The following is a 22680-nucleotide window of genomic DNA, read 5'->3' on the forward strand; positions in this document are numbered from 1 at the left end:
GACACAATCGCCCTGGGTCCAAGTCCCTGCCTGGCTCTCACTAACCATCAGCAGAGGTGGGCCTCTGAGCCGCAGTCCCCTCCCCTGAATGAGTGTGAGTGGTCACAGTGACTGCATCACCCTGGTGTCCAGAGCTTCAGTGAGGTGATCGGGAACATGACAGGCAAAGCTCTTGCTCAGAGGAAGCCCTGGCACAAAGTCAGCTCTTCCTGCCCCCGTCATCGTGCCGAAGGCTGGTGGGCACGTACCTGAGCCTGTCCCTGCCTCTCCGCAGGTCCGCCATGGAGCCCTTCTGTCCGCTCCTGCTGGCGGGTGTTAGCTTGCCGCTCGCCAGGGCTCTCAAGGGCAACGAGACCACCACAGCAGAGAGCAACTGGACCACCACGACCTCAGGTAAGGACCCGCTGCCTCACTCTCACCTGTCCTGGCTGCACAGCTGATGCCCCAGCTCAAGTGCGGTGGCCGGGGCTGCCGCGCATCCCAGAAGAGCCGATGTCACAGTGTGGAGGGGTCGGGCAGGGGACTCCTCCTCGACTGGGATGGGGGCTGCCTTTTGTTCTGTTCAGGCCTCCCCTGATTGGAGGAGGCCCACCCAGACTGCGAAGGGCAATCTGCTTTGCTCAGGGCGCCAGTTCAAATATTAGTCTCATCCCAGACACCCTCCAGACACACCCCCAATAAGGTTTGACCAAATATCTAGGCAACCATGGCCTCGTCAGGTTGGCACATAAAACTAAGCATCATACTTGGTCGTAGCAAGGCTTAGGGAAGACAGAAATTATTAATATCGGCCTCCCTCCAGGAAACCCTTGTTAGAAAATGCTTAGAAGATGGCACCATGCAGGCTGGGTCAAGGGTTCAATCCCCACTCAGCTCAAGGGCCACAGTGTGGTTTTCTAACCCTGAACAAATGTCCTACGCTGGCCCCAAGAGGAGGGAGGAAGTGAAGGTCCCTCGCTGGCAAAGCCCCCAGCCAGGAGAGCAGTTGTCAGAGCTCACCCACCTTTTTCCTCCTCACGTTGAAACTCCAAAGAAATCCAAAGCTGCAAAAAGGAAGGCCAGAAGCTGCCAGCAAATACTAACTGCATTCCCCGTGCTGCCCCTTGGCAAGCCGGCCCTCCAGGTGGGGTCATTGGTGGTGTCCAGGAGCCTGGGACACTCAAGACCTGGGGACCGTGAGTCCCTGCACTTGGCAGAGGGGAGCTGGGCTCTGCGGCTGGTGCCCGGCACCCACAGGGATGTTCAGTGAAACAGTTCAACCCACAGTCCCGGCTTGTCTTCCCAACTCTAACCGATTGGCCATTTACACTGCCCTGGCAAGCTGCTGGGAGGCACCTGTTCCCATTCAGGAGCCATAGGGCAGAGCATCCGTTTGCCCAAAAGTGCAAAGGACCTGCTGGAGCTTCTCGGGCACTCCTGCAGGTGGCGCCGTGGGCACCGTTGGAGTGATGTCCGCCCCACCCCTGGGGCTCTTTAGTTTATCGGAGAACAAAATTATTGGCTCATAATATTGCATGAATGGGAGGGGGGTTGCTTTCAGGAAGAGGGGACTGTCATGTGACCTCAGCACCCAGAACAGAACCACATGTGAAAGTCAGCTCGGCACAGCCTCTGCCAGGGCCTCTGGGCTCAGCCGCAGCTGCTGGTCCCACAAGCCGGAGGGAAACGGGTCTCGGGCTGTAGATGCTGCTTTGGCCTAGAATTCTGCGGGGGCGGGGGGGGGCGGGGGGGGGGGGAACCGCTCTTCAAATGGTCCTCTGATCCCTGAAAGAAGTATGAAGTATCATTTGAGAGGATAACACGTTGCTACAATGTGCTAAAGCAACAGGAAATTGTTTCATTTGCTCATTGAACACAAAGTATTCAATATTCATCAGGACACAAGAAATTGAAGGTAAATATTTACAAATTACATAACAGAGTGTCATTACCCATATTATATAGGAAGAATTCCTAAAAGTTAATATGGCAAAGAACACAACAGGAAAATGGGGAGAGAATATGACCAGGAAATACAAATATCGAATGAATTAGGTTTCACTAATTATGGGAAAATGCTTAACCCTCTAGAAATTAGAGAAATGCAAATTAAAATGACATTACCATTTTACCTATCAGATTGAACAAAATGGAAAGGATTGCTAATACCCAGGAGAACAGAAATTGGCTCCGTCATGCACTATGGTGAGCATAGACGTTGGAATCTTTGGGGCTGGCAGTTTGGCAAGTCTACAGAAACATGGGCGAGATACATAAAGATATATAAATAATTTGCAGAATTATAGGTAATAGTGAAAAGGTTGGAAACAACCTAAATGTCCATCGCATTTGGTCGACCCGAAAAGTGTGATTACACAGAATGAGGAAGCTCCCTGGGACGGACGTGGCGCCTCCCCGAGACAGACAGCGGATGAGGCGGGCAGGCCGCGGAACCGCCCGATCCTGCCTTTCATCTGTTTTCTTCACATTTAACGTCGCTATATCAGGACGTGTCTAAAAGTTGGTAGCTCTTCACAATTATAATTAGTATCTTTTTTCCTTTCATAGTGGTTCTTAAAATAACTGTACTTCTTACAATCCACCAAGCCTCAGATGAAATGAGAGAGTAGTATGAATCTATTTATTTGCCAAACCTACATATTTATGAATGTAAATTTATAGGAGAAAATGTCAGGAAAAATACACTGCAAAATTTTAACTATATTTAACTCTTGGATAGAGAAAGGTTTCCTGAAAATTGAAAATCCTAGGCTTGAGTGTGAGTTGGGACCTCAAACCATCACCTACACTTGGGTGAGCTGCATCTCTCCAACGAGGACGTTCTCTGTCTCTGGGGGTTCCTGGGGGAGGGGAGACTTGGGGTGAAGGCGGGAGAGGAGAGGAGGGAAGGACAGGAGGGAAGGACACAGTGGGAGCAGCTGTGCTCTGGGGCAGAGACAAGGCGGCCCCTGGAAGACCCGGCTGTTGATGGGAGCTCAGACACAGGGCAGTGGGCGGCCACACTCCAATCAGATTGCCCTTCTCCTGTCTCCTCCCAACTCACACTCAAGCCTAAGATTTTCGGTTTTCAGAGCCAGAATATATGTAAGCAAACACGCACACATACGCACGGCAGCACGGGGGTCTGTGCTTTGAAGCATACGCAGGAGAGGAGCCCAGGGGCTTCCTGGAGGAGGGGGCCTTTGAGGAGTGGGAACAGTTTGGTGAGGAGGCGGCAGTGCGGGAGACTGGGTGGAGCAGGAACGAAGTCAGACGTTGGGAGGGTAGGTGGGGTGTGAGGGTGGCAAAAAGCTGCCGGTGCCCATCGGAATCTGGGCGTATGGGGCAGGGCAGGTCCTGGGAAGCCACAGGCCACAGGCCTGCTCTCTGGAGCAGGGTGTGAGGATATGGATCCCTCTCTGGCTGAGGAAGCTCAGCCTGGCAGGTGTGCAGGACAGAGTTGGAGCGAGGGTGGTGCCTGGTGACACTTGCCCTCTGGCAGGTGGAATGGGGAGCAGGCAGCTCTGGAAGGTTGGTCACAGCATGCCAGGCCGCAAGGCCTCGCCCTGCCCCAGGGCCAGGCAGCTTCCCCAGGCCTTGGGCTGCTTCTCACCACAGGCCCTGGCGCTGGGCTGCGCTGAGTCAGGCTCCCCGCGCTGTCCAGGGTCCGAGCAGTGAGCACCTGCACCTCCGCCCTCCTCCACCTCGCTGGGGGAGAGCCAGGAGCCCTGCTCAGGAAGCCGAGCAGCTGGGCCAGCAGGCCACACGAGGGTCTGGGGGCCTTGTCCCTGTGGTGCCTTCCCCAGGGGCCTTGGACAAGTCACACCACCCACTCCTCAGTCCCGGTTTCTTTCTCCGTCCCTCTGTTACTTCATGGGGATGGTGGAACCACTTTGCAAACTCTAAAGGGAGATTCTGTGGCCAGGAAGAAGGGCTGATGGACGGACACCACTTTGCAAACTGTAAAGTGTGTGCCGCCATGTGTCCTTTCCCCCCGCAGGCCCTGGGGACCCGGGCACCGCCCAGCCGCTGCTGGCCTGGCTGCTGCTGCCCGTACTGCTGCTGCTCCTCTTCCTCCTGCTGGCCGCCTACTTCTTCAGGTAGGAGTGTCCCCGGCTGCTGACTTGCCCCGACCGGCTCAGAGGAGGAAATGAGCCTTCTCGAGGCTGCGGGGCGTGGGCCGCGCGAAGAGGGAGGCCGGGCAGCCGGGCGGGGGGACTCGCGTCGGCCGGGCCCTGGCACGGCTCAGCCATGAGCAGCAGGAAGAGCTTCTCCCGGCCCTCCTGGTGGGTATCCCTGTGCTGGGGGCTCTGGGCTCTCTGGAAACCGAGATGTGCTGACACCTAACGCGTCTTGTGCCCCTAAGGTTCAGGAAGCAGAGGAAAGCCGTGGTCAGTGCCAACGACAAGAAGATGCCCAACGGAATCTTAGAAGAGCAAGGTACGGACAATCCTCTCTGGGCTGGGGTTCGGGAGAAAATATATTCTTTCCTAACAGACGGAGGGCAGTTTTCTTTCTTTCACAACACTTAAAGTAAATTCTAAATGCCTTCAGCTTTGCCACCGTCACCTCGCTTTACCTGGTATTATGCCATCGTTTATTTATGACTGCAGAATTTCATTATTTCAAAACTTTACTTAAAGGCTCAGTTCCCTCTGGTGTGGAACAGACGTTTGAGACATTGTGTCTGTGGCTTTTTTGGAGACTGTTCACATCCTGTCGTTTTCACAGGGCTGTGACATGTAGCACTTTTCAATGAGCCTTATGAGCTTCTTAGCTAAGACTGATTCGTAAACTCTTCCACTGAAATTGCGCTGTCTCGGGGTCAAGCTGAAAGAAGGGAAATTGCTCTAGTGAAGTATTCGCAGAGGATCAGAGTCCGTTTGGGGCATTTCCAGCGTTTAGATTCAGAGTTCAGTTTCTGACGTGTGAGGGGTTCTCACACAGAGAGATGGCAGAGGAAGGTGTGTCAGGCAGAGGCTTTAAGAAAAACAGTTCACCCCGTGACTACAGCTGCTGTAGTCAGCTCCTACCTCACCGTGCTGTGGTTTGGGGGACACATGTGCCGCCAGACTTCAAATAGAATGTTAACACCGACCCTGCGTTCACAAAGAGAATATCAGCAAAATACCTACCCGAGACGCAGCTTTGTAGTGCTTGGGGGACCCGTGGCCCTGGTTAGAAGGCAGAGTGTCCCCAGGTGCCACCTTCCTGCCCTGCTCCTACCCTGCACGTTGCCACAGCGGGATGGGAGGGAAGAGGGTGCGGCTGGCGGGCAGCTGAGAGGCCCAGGGAACTCATTCTCCTCCCGTCTGTCATCGGAGCCAGCCTTGGGCGAAGCTTTTGGCTGGGCTTCAGAACGGCTCGACTCCGCAGGTGGGAACAGGCTCTTCTGCAGGTATGACAGCCAAGTTATCACGTTCACCTCGTCAGAACCAGCTCATTCTGCAGGAAGAGAAGCTCATGCTGGTGACTTCTCTTGCCTCTCATCTGAGCTGGTGGAGGCGATTGGTCCAAGCTCTCCCTTGAAGCCTGTCCTCCTCCTCAATGCCTCTTGTCCCCTTCCCCAAACAAGGATGTTCTCCTATTTCCCTTGGAGCTTATCGAGTTTGGAGAACCAGGACTGATTATTACAAAGAAGAGAAGGCTGCCAGGGCCTCCTATCCTAACCGATTTCCAGGCTGCTCTGAGCTCGCACCCAGAAACTATAACTGCTCTTCTCTGTTTCCAAACCTGGAAACCTGAGCTGGAACATGGAGCCGCCTCCAGTCCTTCGTGGAAGGGGCAGGAGCCGAGGGAAGGAGAGGTGGGAGGGAGGGTGGCTGGATGAGTGGTCAGGGGAGGGCACAGACTGTCCACGAGGGGGGGACCAGCTAGTGCTGGACAGAGGGACACCACCACTCGCAGATGTCATGGACACATCACAGCAGGCAGACGCTGGGATTTAGCGGCTCAGGCCAGGCTTATCGGTGGCTACGTGATCCAAGACGGCTGTCCCTGCCTGCCCCCTTGCCATTTCCTCAGGATTGGCAGTCAGTTTGGTTACTGAATCACCTGCCCAGGAATGTGGCTAAATGGCCCCCGTGTTTCTTTCAACCCCACAGAGCAGCAAAGGGTGATGCTGCTGAGCAGGTCCCCCTCCGGGCCCAAGAAGTACTTCCCCATCCCCGTGGGGCACCTGGAGGAGGAGATCCGCATCCGCTCGGCCGACGACTGCAAGCAGTTCCGGGAGGAGTTCAACGTAAGTGTGGCAAGGTCGCCTCTGTTTTCGTGCCACGTGGTAGAGACCGAGGAAATACAGTGTCACAGGTGGGAGGGGTCATCCCAGAGACTCAGAACCCTTCGTCAACGGTGACGCTGGGCCACAACCTGCTCTCTGGTGCGACGCTCCTTCCAGGACACGTATTCCTCGTTTGTAAGATGAGACAGTTGAGGTTTGTGAAGGCCCCTTCCAGCTCAGACACTGAGTGTCGAGTTCTAATATCAACTGTGACAGAAACACTGTCATCTCGATAACCTGTAGGGCCAGGGCCCGAGCACGGCACAGTGTGACGGTTTCATGGTGAAGGCGGCAGAGCCCCAGGCCATCCTTCATAGCCTCGGGCGCTCGAGCCCCCAGCTGGAGTGGGAAATGTCCCTCCTCTGAGCCACCCCCTCGGGGGCTGCCTTGAGGGGACACTGGCCCCGTCTGCCGTGTGTATCTATGTGACTGTCAGGTGGAGGATAGATGGGCAGACAGACAGACAGACACAGAGACAGACCCGGGGCGTGTTGTCCCGGGTTTTGCTATTCCGTGTTTATCCCTGGCAGTGTTTTGAGTTTCGTTTTATGAATCTTCACCTTTCTGTACACGGCCTGGTGCGAGTGTCGCGCTCGGACGCAGAGAGGTTTTCAGCAGGTGGCTGACCGGCCCTGGCCCATCTGGCTCCCACTGTCCAGGACGGGGGCATGGGCTGGGCCCGTCTCAGTCACCTCAAGCTGGAACGGGAGGCGCAGCCCACGGATTGTGTAAGCGGCGGGGCGTTGTTTAATGGTCACATCCTAGGACGGCATGAACGCTGCTGCAGCTATGTGACTTTTCACACCGGAGCAGCGTGGGCGGGAGGGGGAAGGCCATGGTACGGCGACACTGTACGTTGCTTAGTTTTTGAGCACAAGCCTCATCTGCCTTTGTCTTGCTTCCTTTTTACTGTTTCCAAATGTGTCCCCCTTTTTTTTTTGAGAAATTAGGTCATATTGAAAGACAGCTCCAAGCACTATTGTTTTGCAATCTCTCAGCTGACAAGAGAAGTTAATTCTCCATTTTCAAAATAACCCTCCAAGTTTGCGGCTAGATGTCCCCTCCCTCCTTGTCCCATTTCCCCTCGCATTTTTGTTTCTTCGTGCGGAGGGGCTGGAGGCTGGGGGGCTCGAGGGTGGCGGGCTCTGAGCCAGAACCAGCTGGCTCTGCCACCCGCTCAAAAGTGGGGGCAGCTCCCTGGGGGGGGGGGGGGGGCTGGTGAGGCACTTGCCCCAGGCACAAAATTTAAGTGGGCAACAAAAAGCTCCATAGTTAGTATAAATCATATTTTAATGCAACCCTTAAAAATATCAAAATTAATGCGAACAGAATTGTAAGTGAAGACAGGATCTGCTGACTGATTTTTTCTGTTGCCTCGAGCTGTGATTTGACTTGTCAACACACATTTACTGATCCTGTCATTATTCCAAAGTTTAATATTTTGGTCAGCATGGATTTTGTGCATTAATTTGGACTTAAAAAAATAGAAATTGTCTGCATTAGAAATTTATTTATCTTAATTCCTGAGGTTTGGGGCACCCCTTTAAATTTTGTACCTCACACACACCACCACTCCCAACCCCTCAGCTACATACTCTCGTCCCTCTGCCCAGTGATGGGTGGGGGATGCGACGCAGGCCATGAGCACTGGAGTCGGAGTCGGGACTTCGGAGCCTCGTCCTGCCCCTGGGAGGCCCTGGGTGAGCTGCTGCTTTGCTCCTCTCTCAAGCAAGGGGTTGGCCACACCCTCGGGCCACGTGCCTGCACATCCCTCTTCCGAGAGCACTGGAGCCTGCATGGCCAGCCCGTCTTGGGTCCTCAGCCGGACACTCGTGGCTTTGGCTTTAGAGCCCCTTCTTTCTCTTCTCTTGCCCGCTGGCCTGAGTCCGCTCCCACAGTCTCGAAAATGAGACACAGGAGTCTCGAAGAAGAGGTCCATCCAGCTGAGCCTGGACATTTATGTTTTCCTGATCCAAAGTTCAGGCGGATTGGATGAGGGTAACAAGGGTTTGGTATTGGGGGCAGTACAGTGAGTTGGATGCTGAGTGTTTGTCCCAGCTTGGAGGACTTGGGAAATGTACTTAACCTCTGCCTCAGTTTCCTCAGCTGTGACATGGGGATACTCCCTCCCCTCAGGCCTGTGGTGACCTGTAGATGAGGCGACATAACAAGGCCACATGCAAGCCGGTCCTTACTAGGATGAGCTCTGTGGTCCCCGCCCTGCAGTGGCAGAGCCCTGTCCTGGTAACATCTGCTCCCCAGGCTAAGTCCTGGCAAGCGAGCACCACTGGGCCAAGGACAAGTCCCCTGTCCAGACAAGGTCGTCCCTGCCTGTCCCAGCCAGTTGCTTCCGGCCGGGTGCCCGGGCCCGACCCACTGATAAACGCTGTGGAAGTGCACAGGGAGGTGTCACCAGGAAAGGTCCCCGCACAGTAAACAAACCGGAACCGTCCCCTGGGCCTGCTGAACAGCTGGGGCCTCTCACAGAGCTGCCGTCTGCCCAGCACTGCCAAGGCAGGAGGGGAGGGACGTGGCGCCTGCGTTCATGAATGAAATCTCGCCTCCAGAGGACAGCAAACCCGCTTTGGACAATTTGCATGATCAGACATCGCAGTCCGATCGCAGGCTGTTTATCAGTCAGTGGCTATGTGCAAGGCTGAAGTGGGTGCTGCAGGGCTGGGTACCAGAGCCCTCCCCAGCGTGCCCCTGTTTCCCCCGGGCCACCTGCGCAGCCCCGAGACTTGAGAACCTGGCAGACTGACAGCTGAGAAAGTGCTGCCTGGTGCGCGTCGCTGGCAGTCCGTGTGCTTGGCTCTGGCGTGCGCACGGGGCACAGAGCCGGCTGCTCCCCTCACTGGTCCGACCCTCTGTGCAGCCGGGCAGCGCTGCGCCGTCTCTGTGTCTGAATCTCGGGCAGCTGCCAGGGCCACACAGCTGGGGGTGTCAGAGCCTGGTCCGTCCTCACCACTTGGACCCCTATAGGGAGACTTCTCGATTTCTTTTATCTTACCCTTTAATAAACTTCAGTTTAGAGCAGCTTTAGGTATATAGAAAGTGCAGAGTTCCCACATAGCCCATGTCTCCCCTGCACACTGTGTCCCCTGGTGTTAGCACCTCATACTGGGGTGCTGCGTTAGTCACGGCACTGGTGCAGTGCTCCTAACTGGAGGCCGTACTCAGGCTCCGCATGGGTTTCACAAACGCACAGCATCATGTGGCCACCAAGCATCATGCCTCCTTTGTGTGCTCAGCACTGGGGTCAAAAAGCTTTGGAGGGTAGACAAACAGAAGGCTCTAGAATGTCACCACAAATGTAATGTGCAGCTTTGGTCAAGAAGATCAGCATTAAGACAGCTCTGATGAAGAATCAGGAACTCCTTGGGGAGAAGGTGCTGGTGGCTGCGGATGAAGCTGAGAACCACCCGTTGGCCTTGGGGAGGCGTCCCCCAGGCCTGTCCCTCCACGCCAGCCATGGCAGAGCCTCAGCCTGTGGCCCCAAAGCTGAGGAAGGAGGGTGGCCGAGGGTGCCCTGCTGTGAGCACCAGCTGGGTGGGACTTTGTCTGCGATTGGAGATGCTTCCTGCCCCTGAGAGGAAGGCTCAGGGCACCCGTGGGTGGCAGGCCAGGCCCTCACTGCCTATGAGCAACCCCCAGGCCACGTGGCTCTGACCCAGGGCCCACCGTGAGGCCTGCCCCACTCTCTTGGGGACTGACGGGGACGCACAAATGCCTTCCCTTTTTCCATGCCTGAAGAAGCCAGCGCCCTCCCTGTGGTCCGGGTGCCTGCAGCTGCAGCCAGACTGCCGGGCCCCCACCCAGTGTCTGCCCCTAGCCCGCCAGGTGACCCTGCCTTCTTGGCTTTCTGTTTCCCCATCCACAAAATGGGGTGATCCCAGTGTCACCTAATAATAGGTGAGCTGTGAAGGCTGGGGCGGCTCTCCCCCGGCGCCTCGCACGCTGTGAGCACTCAATAGATATTCACGCTTGTTATCGAACCCCAGTGACCCCAGGGTCCAGCCAGCGGTCAGGTTTAATGTCGAAGGACATGACTCAAGGGTTCAAAAGCTCTTCACGCTGTGCCCTGAGGAGCTCACCTGGGCTCACCAGTGAGCAAATGCACGACAGCTGGGGCCAACCAAGGCTCAGAGGCCGCGGCTCCAAGCAGCAGAAAGAACCGGAAGTCAGGCCGCTGAGTGTGCACTCGGCCGTGCTGCTTGTCGGGGCAGGGTCCTGCGAGGATCCCTCTCACACCCCAACCGCTTGGTCGGGGTGGTGCTTCTCAGACGCTTCGTGCACCCAGTCCCCCGGGGATCCTGGTGACGCGTGTGCTGGTCCAGGAGGTCTGGGGCCGGCTGGAGTCTGCACTTCTAACACGCTCGCTCCCAGGCCCTGCAGCTGCGGGTCACAGAGCACAGTTAGAGCCCCTTCCCCCTCCCTTCAGCCCAGCGCCAGGGTCACGTCCTGCACGCACGTGTCCCTGCTCCTCAGTCTCCTGCTTCAGAGCCCGTCGTGCTCAGTCCGTACCAAGCTGTGGGGCAACTGCCCTGCTGGCACCCACAGGCGCTGAGCTAAAGTGGGGACGCGGCAGCAAGTCTCTGCCTTCATGTGCTTAGGGTCCAGCCTGTGGGACCAAAGCTGTTGGCTCAGGGACAGAGCACCCTAAGGACAGCCGGGTCTGTGTCTTGTCCATTCTCTGGCCCGTGCCTGGAACGGGGTCCGAGACAGAGCCGGGCCGTGGACGGGAGGCAGTTTGTTCAGAAACTAACTTTCCCAATTCCTATGCTCAGTGGGGAAACTGAGGCAAGCATGGTGCCTGGATGCATCCCCTCTGTGCTAACTCTACGTTTCCTTCCAGTCACTGCCATCTGGACACACACAAGGAAGCTTTGAACTGGCAAATAAAGAAGAAAACAGAGAAAAAAACCGATATCCCAACATCCTTCCCAGTAAGATTTTACTTTTTTTGGCATGATCGGTGTCGTCTGCACTAAACTCAGCATTGCCTTGCGGCTCCCTGAGACCGTGACATTCCCAGTGTTCGGATGACTGCTCAGCTGGGGCTCCAGAAGGTTCCTGCATGGCCTTGGGCACCTTCGTTGCTGGTGGGTCTGGCTGCGAGGCCTGTGCTTGCTGTCGAGGCCTGGGCTGCTGGGGGCCAAGCAGGCTAGGGGGCTGTCTCCCTCGTGGTCATGGCACCCCTGGGGCGCCCTGCTGGACTCGGGCCTCCTGGCGGCCCCAGGCAGCCCCTTCCCTCACACTCAGTGCTCTTGGCCACAGGCAGCAAGTCCCCCGAATTGTCTGGGGTCCTGGACCGAGGACAAAAATGACAGAATAAGAAACCTGTGGGAGACCAAGGCAGGAGGATTGCTTGAGCTCAGGACTTCCAGACCAGCCTGAGCAAGAGCGAGACCCTGTCTCTACCAAAAATAGAAAAAATTAGCCAGGCGTGGTGGCGCATGCCTGTAGTCCCAACTACACAGGAGGTTGAGGCAGGAGGATCGTCTGAGCCCAGAAGTGTGAGGTTGCAGTGAGCCATGATGATGCCACTGCGCTCTACCCAGGGTGACAGAGAGACTCTATCTCAAAAAAAAAAAAAAAAAGCAAAAATTAAAAAGAAAAAAGAAACCTGTAGGGGCCTCAGCAGCTTTGTGGGAGGGCTCAGAATCACCCCGATTTAACCCCAATGACAAAAGGTGGCCATGGGCTGGTGAGTGTGGGCGCAGGCCGGCAGGGCCAGGCAGCACACAGACGTGTCCTGGGGCTGCAGCAGGGCAGGTGGCGTCCTGGCGCCCACCTTGGTGCCCAGCCAAACCCGAAGGTTCTGATTCCCTCTGCAAAGGCTGACCCTGGAGTGTTGGGACCTCCTTGGCCCCACCTGGACCCTCTCACGGTGGGCGCTGCCCGTGGGGTAGCAGAATGGCAGCCTCCAAGGGCTCTGCTAAGTCCAGGTTCGAATCCTGAACCTGAGGCCTCCCCTGGTCCACGGGGTCGCCCCTCCCGGACAGGGCCTCAGCGGGATGGAGGCACCGGCTCCTAGCTGCATTTGTAGGGTTAGAATTGAGTCCATCTGCTCTGTTTGTCAGAGAAGCTGTGGACTGTCCAAATTGGGATGTCTGGAAATCAGTATCAATTTTTAATTAAATTACTTAGCTTAATTGATTAGTTTAAGTTATGCCCTGACTTGGTGGATGTGCAGGTTAAGCACCTACTCAGTGCCAAGCGCTTCCCTAGGTGTCTACGTCCCTTTCAGTCCCTAAACCTTCACCCCTTAAAGGTTGCATTTACCTTGTTGGTCAGTGCTTAGGTGGGACCTCGGGGGAGCAGCGTCAGGGGCCAGGTGTGGGAATAACCTACGCTCGGCCCCTCCTCCCTCACCTGGGAGTCCCCACCTGGAACAGACTGAGCTTACCTCCCCCTCCGCCAACCTTCCGAGCTGCGTCCCCAGCTCGTACTTCGGAAGAGACCTGGCCTTCTCGGACCCCCACAGCACAGCAGGATTCTGAACAGGCCTTTTCAGCTTCCCCCTTAAATTTAAATTCTTTCCCCACCTCCCTGCCCAGGGGTGGGGGGGCGCCACACCCCGGGAACTGGAGGGTACCCACAGCCATCCAGGGCTGGGGCCTCTGCCAGGATGTGGCATGTGTCACATTGGCGGGACGATGGGCTCAGGGAATGGTGGTCTGGAACCACCGTACCCTGGCAAGGACCGAAGGGGCAGCGTCTGGCGTTCGGCATCGGGAGGGCTAAAGGCCGCAGGAGCCGCGGGTCTGGGCACAGGGAGCAGTGGGTCGGGGTGCCCTGGGGCCTCTACTGGGGCCAGGATGGGTGGGCTGCGCCCTGGGGCCGGGCAGGGGGCTCTCAGGGCTGCTCCCCAGGCCCAAGCTGCCCCCCCGACTCAGGTTCGAGCCCCTGCTCTTACTTGGGGTGGGGCTGGGTGAGCAGCTGGAGGGGGAGAGGAGACTCCGCAGCCCCGTGCCCCTTCCCGACCTTCCCCAAGCCCTGGGCAGGAGGTACCAGATTCACAAGGTGACCCTTGGCCGGGAGTCCAGTCCGTCTGTGCCTTGGGAGCTCCAAGGACAGAGGCAAAGGCGCTTTGGTTGTCAGGCTGGCTGGACTTCTGCCCGTGGAAAGGCTCCGTGGCCGGCGGCAAGCAAGGCCTCTTTTCTGGAAAGATGCCAGCAGTTGATAATTTTAGGAAATAATATTTTGAAAGTCAAGTGTGACTTTTTTAGAAAAAAAAGACAGGAAGCTCTTAGAAACGGCAAGAGTCGAAATTGAACCAGAGGGCTATTTTTTACCCCGCTCTGCTCTAGCTGTGCTCCCGCTAATGGCTCCAGATTGTTTTCAGCTGGCGCCACATGTGTGCAGCCTGCGCTGTTTCTGCCTCGAGCTGTCAGCCCCTGATCAGAGGGCCCCACGGCCAGGTCCGGGGCTGCAAGTTCAGGGTCTGACTCCCCGACTACCCCTTGTGGCCCCCCAGCAGCAGAGCAGCTGTGGCTGAGCAATGGGGGTCCCAGGCCACCAGCTCGTGTCCCCCCCACCCCTCAGCCTTTCAGGTGAAGGTGACACAAACCACGTGTGCCCTAGGCTCCACTGGGCTCCATGCCACCAGTCCTGAGGGGACCAGGAGGGAGACAAAGCAGGGACAAGGACCGAGGATTATCCAGTGATAACCCAATACAGAGCACCAAGTACCCACCAGGTGCCAAAGCCTGTGCCCGGGGCTCCATCCCACGCCCTGGCCACCCACCCATCACACGGGAGGTGCCGTGCCCAGGGCCCCAGAAAACATTCTCATTTCTTCTAAAATTAGAAAAGATCATAGACACAATCCAGCCTGGATTATAGTCACCTTTTCACTAACTACTAACAGCCTAAAATAGCATTTGCCGCTCGTTATGGAGGAAGCAGCTCCTGAGGGCAAAAGGGGCTGGGCCACGGGGTCACATGCTCATATATAGACATCAACACCCCACCCTCGTGGCACCACGGTCTCTATGGGAAGGTTGAAGAAGTGCGTCCCTTCCATCCCGGAGTTGCCATGGGAGACCTGCTGTGTCGTCTCTGGCGGCTGATACTGTAGATGGGGAAATACGCAGCACATGTGACGCCTGATCCTAATATCGTGGCTTTCTGGGTTTTTTCCAGATGACCATTCTAGGGTGATTCTGAGCCAGGTGGATGGCGTTCCCTGTTCCGACTACATCAACGCTTCCTACATAGACGTGAGTCGGCAGCGGCCCTGCTCCCCCGGCCTGTGTGACGCGCTCGCTGGGCCACTTGGGGGCCGGGAGTGAATCATGAGCAGGGGGCACTTTCTCCTCTGGCACCAGGAGTGTAAAGTGTCACAACCTTTCCGAGCTGTTTGGCCCTAAACACTGAGAGCCTGGAACCATCCTCGCTTTTTGAGGGAGCATCTGCCCCTGGGAATCTGTTTTCAAGACAGAGATAAGCGCAGAAGTTGTTTGTTACAGGATTATTTATATTACTGACAAAATAGAACAGGAGGGGCCCAGTGAAACAAATTGTAGTTTATGGATTCTTAGGAATCCATGTTACTTGGTCTTTAAAAGATCATTTAATATAAACTGTAAAATTCTCATTAAAAGTATGATATAAAAATTTGTACACATTAACCCAATCAGAACATACAAATATGTGTGCATGCCTGGGAATGTATTCACAGAAAAAAAGACTAGTGAGAGAACATGTGATATAGCATTTGATATTTCTGAAATTATTGATGAGGGTTTTTTTTTTCTTACTTTTTCCTGTGTTTTCCAAATTTTCCATGGTGAATATGTGTTCCTTTGCTAACAACAGCAATTAAAAAATTCTTTCACCAAAAATAACACGGAAAAATCATCAATCTGATTTTGTTTTTCCAGGGTTACAAAGAGAAGAATAAATTCATAGCAGCTCAAGGTAAGCTTTTTATTAAGTTAATTTCTGAACATAATTTTGGTAAAATGCGGTGAATAGCTATTGTTTCCTTATTTGTATGCCAGCAATACCAAGGATTTACATCAGGTTTTTTATGTGTGTTTGTATTTAACAGGCATGTTAGATGTCTGTGGATGTGTGGGACACACACACGTATTTCCACACCCGTGTGATTTCAACACAGGCACAGGGTGGCCCGCTGGGTGCCATTCCAATCGCGCTGATGCTCGCGTTAGATAACTGACTTGCTCTCGGCGGGCTGAGCGCTCCGGGGGCCCCAAGTCTGGGGGACGGAGGAGCGAGCAGCTTTTCAGATCAAATCCATAACCGAGAAGTGGCTTCAGCCATGAACACATACCCTAACCTCACACGGCGTCCTCCCTTGTGTACCGAGGACTTTCAGCCCAGTCAGGTCGTCACCTGCAGGAACCGGATCTGCCTGCAGTTAGGTGTCAGTGGAGCTGAAACTAGACTTCTCACCCATCCTCACTCTTAGGCCAGGAGTCTAAAACTGTACATCAGTATCACCTGTGGAGGCCGGGTATGGTGGCTCACGCCTGTAATCCCAGCACTCTGGGAGGCTGAGGCAGGAGGATCACTTGAGGCCAGGAGTTCAAGACCAGCCTGAGCAAAAGCGAGAGCCCATCTCTACTAAAAATAGAAAACTTAGCCAGGTGTGGTGGCACGTGCCTGTAATCCCAGCTACTTGGGAGGCCAAGACAGGAGGATCACTTGAGCCCAGGAGTGTGAGGTTGTAGTGAGCTGCGATGACGCCACTGCACTCCAGCCTGGGTGACAGAGTGAGACCTTATATCAAAAAAAAAAAAAAAAAGAAAAAATCAACTCGGGAGCTTGTTACCTCCTGAGACAAAAGGAGACACACAGACATGTCACACACAGAGGACAGCAACGTCAGCAAGCCTGACACACTGGCAGAGACAGATAAAGCGCATTTCTCTCTCGTAAGCAGACGTCCAAAGGGAGGGTTGAGCTTCTCGACCTTCCTGCATGTCCTCAGCCTCAGCTCCCACCCTCAGGCCGCACAGTGGCTGCTGCCCCTCTGTATTCAGACAGAAGGTGGACAAAGGGCACAGGACTTTCTGCTAGACCTTTTGTCTTTTGTTCGGATCCCCTTCCCAGGGACTTGTGCTCTTATCTTACTGGACGGCACGTGGTGACAGAGAGCTTTTCACAAAGGAAAGGGGGTTAGAAATGAAGCACGAGCCAGCCTGGAGTCAGCCCCTCTCTCTCTCACACACACACGCACACGTGTCTGTCCTGATTCGGGTTCTGGAGTGGGGCCGTGTACTCTGAGGCCTTGACAAGCACGTGGACACGCAGCGTAGACCCAGCCCTCATCCAACACCTCCTTGCCCACGAGTGGGGAAACCCAAACCGGGTGCGACCGCTCAGCTGCCGGGGACTTCCCGGCCGGAGTGGGGTGAGCGTGGCAGGACAGGCGGGAAGGCAGGAGGCCTGCGGCTCCCTCGGCCTCCGCGGTTCTGCAGTAGCTCAGGGCACGCACTGTCCTCACCAGCCCACGCCCCCTTTTGCGCCTCAGAGACGGAACCGCCATCCCAGGGATCCCAGGGCCCAGGGCCGGGTGCAGGTGACCCCAGCGACTTCTCTTTATGCCTTTGACGTTGGAATTGTCCTCCTCACACAGGCCCTAAGCAGGAAACCGTTAACGACTTCTGGAGAATGGTCTGGGAGCAAAAGTCTGCGACCATCGTCATGCTGACCAACCTGAAAGAAAGGAAAGAGGTGAGCCGGCGTGATGTAACTTCCTGTTGGCTGCGGCCTGGCGGGGGGAGCTCACCACTTCCTCTTCCTTCTCCCTCTCTTCTTATCACTGCAGGGGAAAAAAAACCCAAAGCACCCGCTGGCAGCGTTTTTATCATGAAGTAAATCCCCCGGGTCCGCAGTGTCTCAGGGCTGTGACCTGCGGTGTAGCAATGGCACGAGAGTTTACTTTTGTTCCCAGCTGAGAGCGGTCCCGGCCCACCACTGGCTCTGACTCCGTGGCCAGAGCAGTGGCTGGTAGAGTGTAGACTTTTAGCGTGTTGAGCATATAACGTGGCGGGCCTGGACTGTAAACGAAAATGATTTCATGCTTATCGTCCAGACTAGAGAAAGCATGTGACAAACGAGGTATATTGAAAGAAGGTTGATTTGTCATCATGTACATTTAATTAGCTGTTTCTAACGCACAAAGGGATGCATGCACGTTACAGTGTAAGAATTCGGAACGGCTGCAAAGAAGAGAAGTTGAACTGATTCGTCTCCTGATGCCACGAGTGCTGATTGGCATCTGCGCTGCGGGGCCAGCTGTGTCCCAGCAAGGACAGGGCACGCTGGCCCGGCCCCAACACATGCAGGCGATGTGGCCAGGACTCTGGGGAAGGGCTGCCGCTTTTAAACGGAAGTGCCAGGCCTTGGAGGGCTCAGCTGGGACAGAGACGAGGCAGGAGCCCCCGGAAGGGCAAGCCCTGAGGCACAGTTGTCCCCACAGCGCCACCCCTCTGATTGTGCCCACAGCAAAAGGCACAGGAGAAAAGCCTCCAGCCACCATTGCTGGTCAGGGATAGGATGGGGGCGTTGTTTCATTTCCAAGAGAGTTGGGACAGGGCTGGGAAGGGCCACCCCTTCTCACTGTGCAAACCCTGCCCTTGTCAAGGCATCTTTGTCACCAGAAAGAGTGACAAGAGGGAAGCAGGGGATTCCCAGTGCAGGACACTTAACCCTGGCCTGGCTGGGGCGGCGGTGGAGCCCCACACAGTGGAAAAGGAACCCAACCCTTCGCCGGCTAAGCGGGGCCCACGGGGACCGGTCTTCCTGGGGCTGGCTCTGCAAACACGGGACCAGCGCAGGAGCAGTGGGACGTGGAGAATGCCCCCGTTTCCCCCTCAGTCACTCTGTTGCTGTGTCACTTGGCATTTTCTGTCTGGATTTTTCCACTCCTGTGACTCAGAGCTGGGCTGCTTCTGTGGCTCGATTCTCACCATCTCGGATGAAATCATTTCTCAATCAAGTTCCTTTTTCTTAGTTGCTCACACGCCTGTCGAGGGCTCCTCGGCCTCCACATCCTGGGGCCGCGTGTTGCTCAGTGCAGCTGCCCTGACACTGTGTGGTCTGGCTGGGGGAGGGGAGGCTGCGGGCATCAGAGCAGCTGGGAACACTGAGCCCTCTGGGGCCTGGAAGTGTCCTCTGTCCCCACCGACAGCCTCTCCAGGCAGGACTTCCCAGAGGGTCTCCAGCCTCCTGGACCTGGAACTCCAGGACCCTTGGGTGTCTGCTGCTCTGAGACCCCCTGTGAGCACAGAGCAGCCTGGAGCTGGCTGCAGAGGGGGCGTCTGTCCCATGGATGTCGGAACACAAGGAGGCCGGTCGCCCATAAACACCAGACACTTTTTGTTTCGTAAGATTGTTAATCCCGTGACCTGACCAGTTAGCTGTGCCACGTGTGGGCCCTCCCAGCGTAGGTGTCCGACGTCCGGGAGGCCTGGGAAATGCCAGAGACGATTCTGTGGCACGTTGAGCAGATGTTTTCCCATGTCAGGTGGGTCCTCATCACTCGTGAAGGCCCTGCCGACAGAGGACTTACGGGAGGGGCAGAATAAAGGGCCTCCTGGAACTTGCATGTTGGGTCACTTTGATTTCGGAGGGCGGGAAGGCGAGAGAACGGGCCCTGTGGAGCAACGCGCCGTCCACCGCATGGCAGCTCGGCCACACTGGAGAGAGACCAGGGTCATTAGGTCCATCACAGGCTCATTACTCGTGCACAGCAAGCTGGTGGCCGTGATGCAAGTTGTTGGTCTTGGTGAACTGAGCAGGAAAAAGCAAAGTGCTGGATTCAGTGGGAAATGTTCGGGGAAGGCGTCCTCACACCCCAGCCCGGGGGTCGCTTTGGGTTGGGGGCCCGGCTGTGAAGGCTCAGCACTGCCAGTCTGTGGTCAGTTCCATGCAATGTGCGGATTAGTGAATGAGTGAAGAAAGATGTCATTGAAATCAGAAACCTCAAGGGTTGTAGGCACGGTCTCAGGGCCACCTGGAACCAGGTGTGTGGCCTCAGTTTCCCCCTTTATAGGGCAAGCACTTGCCATGGGCTGTCTCAGCTCCAGGAGCAGTCTGACCCTCGGCTGGTGTGTGTGAGGCCTTGTGTGGATGGCTGCGGGGACAGGCCAGGACAGTGACTGAGGATCTATTTGTTTCCATTACATTGTTCTGTACAGGAAAAGTGCTATCAGTACTGGCCCGACCAGGGCTGCTGGACCTACGGAAACATCCGGGTGTGCGTGGAAGACTGCGTGGTTCTGGTGGACTACACCATCCGGAAGTTCTGCATACAGCCGGTAAGCACTGGGAGCACACGTTTTGAAGACGATACTTGCCCCCACCCCAGCACTGCCCTGGCCGTGGCCGAGTGTGGCCCTGGCCGGGCTGTGACAGGGGTGGGCAAGTTAGTGGGCTGAGACTTGAGAGGCGCATGCACCTGGGTCTGCAGAGAACGCCGGGCACTGCTGGCCCCCGTGACCATCCGGGCCTACCCAGGAAGGAGACAAGTCAGGCGCAGGAGCCCAAGGCGGGGCCCCATGGGAGCACAGTGTCACTTCACACACTGGAATTGTGAGGCGGGATTTTTTCCAACATTTTCTATATTATGTCTGAAACCTTCTCATAATTTTTCACACTTATTTCCTACTGCTCCCTCCACAAAGAATTTAAGGCAGACTTCAATAAAAATGCCTGTGTACAAAGCAGGTGAAATGGAGAATTAAGAGAGATTTAAAAACCATAGAGGAAACAGAAGGTCATGTTATCAAGATTTGAAGATAGAGTGGTTGTCATAATTAGATCACACACAGTGAGTCTGAGGTTCCTAGAAGGCACAGCAAAGAAGGGAAAAGGATGAGATTTATTGCTCTTGTTATCCCTGCTCACCCCTCTCCCAGACATGGGCACACAGGTGTGCACACACATGCATACATTGTACTTCCAAGTACACCATGTGTAACCTTCCATGGTCTAGAGCAGGAGAATTAAACTCGTGGGCTCTGGGTACGAAAGCTGAGGGGGGCTCTGAGGACAGGTCTGGGAGTCTGCAATGAGTAGACCGACCACATCATCTCTTCTCCCAGATGTCAGATGCTTTTGACATGAAAGGATGTGCTTTGGGCAATTACTCAGGACCCCAGGCCTGCCGTGGGACTGTCCAGGCAATGTGGGGCATGGCCACCCCGCCTGCAAGTGGGGTCCGTGAGCATTAGGACCAGCCTTGGGCGTGTGTCTGGCTACTCGGGGCCTACCGGGGGCCCTGCTGTGTGGTGCCCCGTCCAGAGCTGGCAGTAGGAAGCACCGGGCCCCTCCCACACATGGCCCCAGCTCAGGGAGCCCACGCGTCCTCAGAATGAGATGTTACGGGGCAGGCAGCGGCCGTCCCACCCGACTCTCGTTTCCCGTGTCCCCTGCAGCAGCTGCCCGATGGCTGCAAGGCCCCCCGGCTCGTCTCACAGCTGCACTTCACCAGCTGGCCCGACTTTGGGGTGCCCTTCACCCCCATCGGGATGCTGAAGTTCCTCAAGAAGGTGAAGGCGCTGAACCCCGCGCACGCAGGGCCCATCGTGGTGCACTGCAGGTACGCCGGCGGGCTGCCGGGAGGACGTGCCCCGCGTGGGAAATGACCCGGGCACGATGGTGAGGTGGGCAGAGGTTGGCAGGGGGGCGTGAACGCAAATGTGTGGCGACTGCACGGTGGCCCGGAGGACCCCACGGGCAGAGAGCTGCAGGGGGGGCTGGCCCAGGGGACCCCACGGGCAGAGAGCTGCAGGGGGGGCTGGCCCGGGGGACCCCACGGGCAGAGAGCTGCAGGGAGGGCTGGCCCGGCGCATTCTGTGGCAGCAGAGCCCCCTCCTCACCCCAGTGTGGGAAACCGACAAAAGCTGAGGGGCCTGGTTGATGGTGGGAGTGAGGCTCTGGGCACCTCCCCCAGGGACTCCCAAGTCACCTCGGGGAACCGAGGGGGAAACCACGGGTCTGCAGGAAGGACACCCCCCCTCGACACACACGCACACACACACACACACACACGTCTTTGTAGATGAGCACGCTGAGCCTCGGAGGGGCCCTGGAAGCCTCCAGAATGCAGCGTCCCCTGGGCATGCCGTCCTGGGCACCGGGGCAGAGGACCAGCTGCCACTTCCCCACTCTCAGCCTCAGTTTCTCCATCTGTAATAGGAAGGACAACCTCGGAGGGGCCTGTGACCTGTGTCTGGGTGGGCTTTGCATGACACATCACTGTAAGCCCAGGCCACCACCACAGTCTCCTGGCCACGCTCCTCCTGAGCCGTGGAGAGCCCTGCTTGTTCCTGCCGGCGTGTGCCTCACCCGGGGGCCGCTTTGCTTCCAGCTGTTACAGACAGGTTCATTCTGAGTATCACAGCACTGCCAGGGACAGAGCCACCTGCATGCAGTGATGCACCTGTCACACAGATGTTCAGGAGAGGCAGTCTGGAGACTCGGGCAGAACTGGCTTTCGCCAATTCTGAGCAAGACCCCGTCAGTGGGGCCAAGCAGGGCGGGACCCCCCCCCACGCCCTCCAATGCAGCCGGTGCTGGTGGAGTCTGCAGGTCAGGCAGCAGGAACGAGTCAGATGACATCTCGCTTAACACAGGTGAAATTATCCTCAGTTTGACAGAGGAGGAGGCAGAGTCCCAGAGACGCTGCACAGTTGATCCAGGGTCCCCAGGGCCAGACCCAGGATGCCAGTTACACAAGTGATAACAAGAGGTAGTGTTTGATAATTGAGGAAAAGTCCTCCACGCCGCCGTTTGCAAAGCGGGCCGCGACAGCGCTGTCTGATGGGTCTGGTAGTAGTTTCCTTCGCGGTCGGCGGAGGACGGCCGCGGTCGCCTGGCTGGGACTGCAGCGCCCTCTGGTGACCTCGCCGTAGATTTGCTGTTCATCCGCCAAAGAAAAGTTGTGCTGGGGACCGGGATGCGGGGCGTGTCCTTCGTTTCCGTGCGCAGGCTTCTAGGGCCTGCTGTTTACCTCAGGGGGAATGTGACTCACCGGGGGGCCTCTCCCTTCCTCCCTGAAGCGCGGGCGTGGGCCGGACGGGCACCTTCATCGTCATCGACGCCATGATGGACATGATGCACGCGGAGCAGAAGGTGGACGTGTTCGAGTTCGTGTCCCGCATCCGCAATCAGCGCCCTCAGATGGTCCAGACCGATGTGAGTCCCTGCCTTCTTCCCGTCCTGGTCTGAGCTTCACAAAGCACCACCTCGGCATGTCCAGGGCCCCCCAGCTTCACTCCCCACTCTGCCCCCTCCCTGTGGAACCCCGGGGCTCCTTCACTCCCAGCACTCTCTTCTGTTGCCCCCTGCTGGGAGACGGGGTGACGGTCCTCCCCCCAGGTGGTGCAGAACAGCGCCTGGCATGCTCGGGAAATGCCAGCTGCCACCACCATCTTCACTCA

At 56.4% G+C, this 22680-nt stretch overlaps 1 protein-coding gene across 3 annotated transcripts in view; it reads left to right on the forward strand.

Annotated features, from left to right (window-relative positions):
* The first annotated feature begins 254 nt into the window (after nt 1-254).
* PTPRE (protein tyrosine phosphatase receptor type E) overlaps nt 255-22680 on the forward strand; it is a 36985-nt gene continuing 14559 nt past the window's right edge. The window contains exons 1-11 of one of the 3 annotated variants that reach the window (XM_069461020.1): nt 255-393; nt 3980-4079; nt 4346-4419; nt 6084-6220; nt 11115-11205; nt 14408-14484; nt 15148-15184; nt 16869-16966; nt 19435-19554; nt 20674-20837; nt 22300-22435. In XM_069461020.1, the coding sequence (XP_069317121.1) occupies nt 282-393; nt 3980-4079; nt 4346-4419; nt 6084-6220; nt 11115-11205; nt 14408-14484; nt 15148-15184; nt 16869-16966; nt 19435-19554; nt 20674-20837; nt 22300-22435 (1146 nt within the window). In that variant the 5' untranslated portion in view covers nt 255-281. Of the gene's footprint in view, nt 394-3979; nt 4080-4212; nt 4266-4345; nt 4420-6083; nt 6221-11114; nt 11206-14407; nt 14485-15147; nt 15185-16868; nt 16967-19434; nt 19555-20673; nt 20838-22299; nt 22436-22680 lie in introns of those variants that run through there. The other 2 variants (XM_069461018.1, XM_069461019.1) reach the window with 2 other exon arrangements.

The sequence above is a fragment of the Eulemur rufifrons genome, chromosome 28 (genome assembly GCF_041146395.1).
Source record: "Eulemur rufifrons isolate Redbay chromosome 28, OSU_ERuf_1, whole genome shotgun sequence".
In the NCBI taxonomy this organism is placed as follows: Eukaryota; Metazoa; Chordata; class Mammalia; order Primates; family Lemuridae; genus Eulemur; species Eulemur rufifrons.